Here is a 5,916-nt window from a genome sequence, read left to right as displayed (position 1 = left end):
TCCCAAACCACCGGGACGCATGCTTAGAAAAGTGCAGTGAACTCACCTTTGGTTTGTTCGGTAAGATTAACTACCCGTTTATCAATTGGTCAAACACGTCCTAGCACGAGTACCAATATCAATCAGCTTTATGTTACTTTCACTTTGTTCACATTTACACACGTAATATACATTTATCCACAGACATGTTATAACACTTAGTCATGCACGAATTCCATCATGTAAAGTATGTTCACATATTAGGTGCTACATGCATAGGGTTATACTTCGCCTTTCACGTTTCAAATATTCAATAACACCATGTTTCAAACATACCAAAAATGTGCAGTTCATGTGTTACTCGTGGCCCGTAGTCCCATTGCGCGAGACCCAGGCCCAACCCGAACCGGCCCACTTGATTAATTCGTTTCTCGAGTGAAACGGCCTAACAGATTCATGCTCGACTTGTTATGCTATGGTGGCCCAACACATACCAAACCCAGGTTATTGATTCTCGTTGTTTATGGGTTATTAACTATAGTCATTACCCACATCAGTAACCTCCCCCTCCCCAAACTACATGCAACTATAATTGTTAAATCATGTCAACACTTACAATCAACAACAATCATAACAAACATTCAAACGAAACCCCATTATGCAATTGGAATCCACCAATTATAAATCTCCTAGATTGTGAAACCTCACTATGACACCAAACATTATCAACAATCAGGGACACTATCATCGACTGTTATCAATATCAAGTGCATAACACACACATTCAAACATATCGGTTTAGTGTTAAAATTCACAGAATTGCTCGTCACTAACATCATGCGACCCATACCCACGCTAACACACAAGTTTTATTCCTAGTCAAGAATCAAGAAAGTATTCAAATACAAGAAGTGGCCAATATGCTAACCTGAGTTTATAGAGTCACGGGTATGAAAGAACAAGAGAAGTGTAGTTTCGCGGGAAGGAGGAGGGGCTGCCTAGGTGATGGAACGATGGGAGGAGGAAGAGGGCTGCCGCTGATTGCATGAGTGCTAGGGTTTGCTATCAAACTTAATGTTTTTACGTGCACAATAGAAGCCACACCCAATTTATGTGGGTGTTCGGAGAGAGTGGGCCAGATTTCGTTTGGGTTTGGTCCAATAGCAGTCAACACATGTGCGGCCCATACATGTGTCTATTCTTTGTGCCCTCCAATATCATCCCAAGGTTACATGTGTTGGCTGCCTTCCCAAGATGTGACGATGGGATGATGATGATGTGATGCTGCCACTTCTATCGTCGATATATTTTGATAGGGAGAATTAGGGCTATGCAATGGAATATAGAATAGGTTATGTGCTCCCTATATAGTTATGTATACATACTAGAAGAAGATCGGGCCAATTATTTGTTTCATAGACTCAAACGACCCAAAACACACCATGGATTCGCTTGGCTTCATTGAGAACATACATAAATTGTCACGTGAACACTTTAATCGAATTGTCTGATCCATCATAACGGCCCAATAAAAATTAAAAGAACAAAACTATTGTCGGCCACATACTCTAATTGTTAGCCCACTAAATTCTTTTGGTCCAATATCATTTCATTCCAATAAAAGCTTGTCAGTCCGTCAGGAATTTGCATGTGAAGTATTTTGATAAATGTCGGCCACATTTAATTCAATACAACAGTAGTCCATGTGATTAAATTTGAAAGGTCCAATAAAACTTTGTTGTGTAAACGGTTCAATAGGATTACATTGAGAATCAATTAATAATAATAATAATAATAATAATAATAATAATAGTAATAATAATAACCATAAAATATAATAAGTAAGAATGATAATAAAGTGCCCTTCTCCCGATGATCGGAATCGGGAGTACGGGTTGTCACATAAATCAAAATTGAGTGAGTATTAGATAGAATATTTGGATACAACCTTCTTGAAGAAACACAAAGAGATAAAATAATATGATATGTATTGGAGGGAAATGTTATTGTTTCTCATATGAATAATTATTTATAAATGCAATGAATGATCTTCAATACGTTAAGAATATGTTTACAAATTATTGTAAATTATATTTGGAAGTTTTTTTTAAACATATAAGCTATTAATGATTGGTAAATTAAATTTGATTAAATTGTCAATTTGATTAGCTTGATCATAAAGACTATCCATGAATAAAAACACTAAATTAGCGAAAATAAAAACTTTTCTACAAAGTGTGTACAATAAATATGGAATGAAAACTTAAAATTGGAAGATATAGACATTATGACGGATTATAATTGTATACTAATAATTTACTGGTGAATTTACTCGGTATTCAATATCAAGTCAATTAAAGAATGGATGTTACGTTAACAATATGTTTACATATTATTGTAAATTATATTTGGAAGTTTTTTTTAAACATATAAGCTCTTAATGATTGGTAAAATAAATTTGATTAAATTGTCAATTTGATTAGCTTGATCATAAAGACTATCCAAGAATAAGAACACTAAATTACCGAAAATAAAAACTTTTCTACAAAATGTGTACAATAAATATGGAATGAAAACTTAAAATTGGAAGATATAGACATTATGACGGATTATAATTGTATACTAATAAATTACTGGTGAATTTACTCGGTATTCAATATCAAGTTAATTACAAAATGGATGTTTTATACATAATCTATAAAACGTCTTACAATTATATAACTCATAGACGAAAATTACAATACATATAATATGATATAAAATCTTGACAACATATCAATTAATAAATACTTATCATTCGTACCATCATCATTTAAATAACCAAATTATTAACGTTAAACCATAAACAAAACATCATCCAAAACGTTAATAAGCGAAGATAAAAACACATGTACAAAACATGAAAACCTTAGTAATCTGCCCTATCGTTAATAAAACAAAAGTACCGTACCAACATAAACAGACATAGTTAACAAAATAACCAAAAACCAAAACATAAATCCACTGTTTTGTAAACACCAAATAGCATTATACGGTATTTAACCACTAACAGATCCCATCTACCTTCACCACCTCAATGGTAAATCAACATACCTTTACTTTTGACATAAACCATATGAAACTCGGAATCCCATTCCAACTGTTTGTCTCGAACAAAATGATTCATGCCAGAAACGTTGTACCTCGGACATCCTTGAGAGTGCTCGACACCAATGGATACGTTCCAACTCAAACCAGCAGAGTCCTGGATAATCAAATCCATCTTACGATCCAAACCGTGCAATTGTGCCCACTTCTTTTTCAGGCGCTACGAATAACAATAAATTTTTTTTAACATTTTAGTAATTAAATAGAAATCATCAAATTATAAACAACACAAAAAACAACATAAATTAGTAATATGAAAATGTAAAAATGAAAAACTTACAAAATGATTGTCCACACGAAATACAACCGGTACTTCGTCATCCATATTTAACTCAACACCAACTACAGGAATGGGTTTGGGCAAATCATCATCAGAAACTTCAATCAACTCATCTATAGGTTCTTATTTTGTATCATGTAGTTCTGGTGGTAGAGTTAATAGGGTAGGCTTGAAACAGAAAACACCCAAATCATAGTTCCTCAAATCAACCATCTCAAAAACAACCAAATGATGATCAGTAATAGACATCTCCTTTTTGATGCGACTCCAACCAGTTGTAATATACACTTCATCGTCAAAAACCTCCATACGGACGAACCATTTACGATTACCTGACGACCGTACCACAGCAGGATATCTCGGAAAAGTATTGAGCATTTTGTGATGAACAAACATCCTATCCACATACTACACGTGATATGCAAAACACATAAAGAAAGTCAGATGTTAGCTATACATAACTTAAAATGTGAAACAAATGTTATTTAAATTGGAAAAGTACCATGCAATTCTCTCGGTCCTTTAGATGTCCAGGTTGGTAGTAGAAATACTCAGACGGCGCAAGAGATATATCTTGATAAAAGTAGATGAGACGAAAAGAAGATAAAGCTTCTTCAAATTGAAAAACCAACCAGGAATTGCATGGTAACTTCAAAGAAGTTACCATATCAAACCAACCGTTATACAGATAGTAGTTGCACGCGAGCTTAATAATTTTTACTTTAAAAATCCTCCCATCTAAAGTGCGGATAGAAGCTTCCTTTTCTGGATAGTCAAATTTTTTTATCCAGTCCCCATACAATGCCGGAAGTGTCTACACACAAACATAGAAGCCTATGTTAATAGTAATTATAAGATGTATAATCACAGACAACATTTTTAAAAAATAATTATCAAGGTCAAACATTGTTATAGGATTAACACTAACCAACGATTTCCTGACATTGTCACGTAAAATAGCAGCGAATCCATAAACCATTTCAGCTTTCTAGGGATGCCTGGAACATGACACGATAAGAGTTATAATTAGATCATCAAAACATAAGGAGTACAACAATGATAGTTCAAATAAGATCTTGAATTAAGCAAAAATTGAATACATTAACAAAAGCGCAATTCTCTTTCAAATACAGTATGCAACCAACATTAAAAGTCAACTTAATCAAAACACAATCCATTACTACAAAATCAACAAATATTAACCTAAGTTTATATCATACCCAATAACATCAACAATAAACAACAAATAATATCGACAATGATTGCCCTATCCAGTTGAATAATAAATAAAGGATCAAGAACAAAAACAGATCGTTGTATAAGATTGATAATTATAAAAATGCCACCTTGTCTTCTTGAGTTTTCCTTCAATTTGTATGTTTAGTATGTTAAGATTATTTGTACAAGAACTTTACCCTAAAAGTATAATGTATGAGTTAAATAAAAAAGATAAATCCAAACACAGGAAACAATAACAACGACATATTGACTTGTATACGCTATGCTTAAATTATTGTACCAAGATAGAATGACTGACGCCTATATATACCCAGCCGTTGAAGCCAATTTCTTCAACAAATTTTCAACTCCAAAAACTCAACGAAAAAAAAAAAACAATAAGACATGGTGTGCTTTTGTTTTCTGGTGGACCAAACTCGGGAAGTAAGGCGGAGCAAGCCTGCAGCAGGGGTTTGTTCTAGGTGCGGCGGGGGAGCAAGCGTGGAGGATATGAAGACCTCCACCAGGTTCTGCCTTGTGCTATTGTACTGGAAATCATGGAGAGCTGTTATGTGCACTTATTGTGGCGCCATTCTTAAATCTTATCACTGATTATGTTTCTTAATTACTGAGATCAAACCCTCGAAACATGCTTTGCTTTCTCATGTAATGTTATATATGAACTTATTTTATTCTTCTCTTCAAGGATTATTACATAAATTACAAAGATGTGCATAATGATTATCATTTAATCCTTCTTCTGCTTGGGATGAAATTCGTGATCATTTCAAATACAATAATTTACATCCCGCTTGTGGCATGGTCATATAACTTATATATGTGTGGGTGCTCGGGGACAAAAGTGAAAGTGCACTAATTTTAACTTAACGTTATTTTTCTACTTTCGTGAAAAATAACGTTAAAAAGAGGGGGATGGTTAATCATGCATTATGCGGTGGCATTGATAGCCGAAAGACAAAAGGGTAGATACACTAATCAGCGTTGATAGCCGAACCACCCCTATACATTCTAAATTCAATATTCGGGTCCTTCACGTTGGTATTGCACCAGGTTTCACAAAAGACATACTAGACTTTTAATTGCCCCAATATGTTCAATAGGTATCAGTTTCTTATTATTTTAATTTAATTTTATTTTATTTTATTTTATTTTTGTATTTGAATAATAGTTCAAAAGGTCTTTTTAAAGAAAAAAGGTTACTAGTTTCTTTTGATGTCGTGCGTTGCGGCGAAATCAAGCAAATGATAATGTAAAACAAACGTGATTTGAAA

General features: G+C 33.7%; 1 protein-coding gene across 1 annotated transcript; it reads left to right on the top strand.

The window, feature by feature from the left end:
* Nucleotides 1-5,017: 5,017 nt before the first annotated feature.
* LOC110923584 lies at nt 5,018-5,531 on the top strand. The gene has a single exon (XM_022167656.2). The coding sequence runs from the start codon at nt 5,030-5,032 to the stop codon at nt 5,234-5,236; it is 207 nt and encodes a 68-aa protein (XP_022023348.1). The 5' UTR covers nt 5,018-5,029; the 3' UTR covers nt 5,237-5,531.
* Nucleotides 5,532-5,916: the final 385 nt, after the last annotated feature.

The sequence above is a fragment of the Helianthus annuus genome, chromosome 17 (genome assembly GCF_002127325.2).
Source record: "Helianthus annuus cultivar XRQ/B chromosome 17, HanXRQr2.0-SUNRISE, whole genome shotgun sequence".
Lineage (NCBI taxonomy): Eukaryota > Viridiplantae > Streptophyta > Magnoliopsida > Asterales > Asteraceae > Helianthus > Helianthus annuus.
The sequence above is the reverse complement of the archived record's forward strand: the minus strand, read 5'-3'. Positions and strand labels throughout refer to the sequence as shown.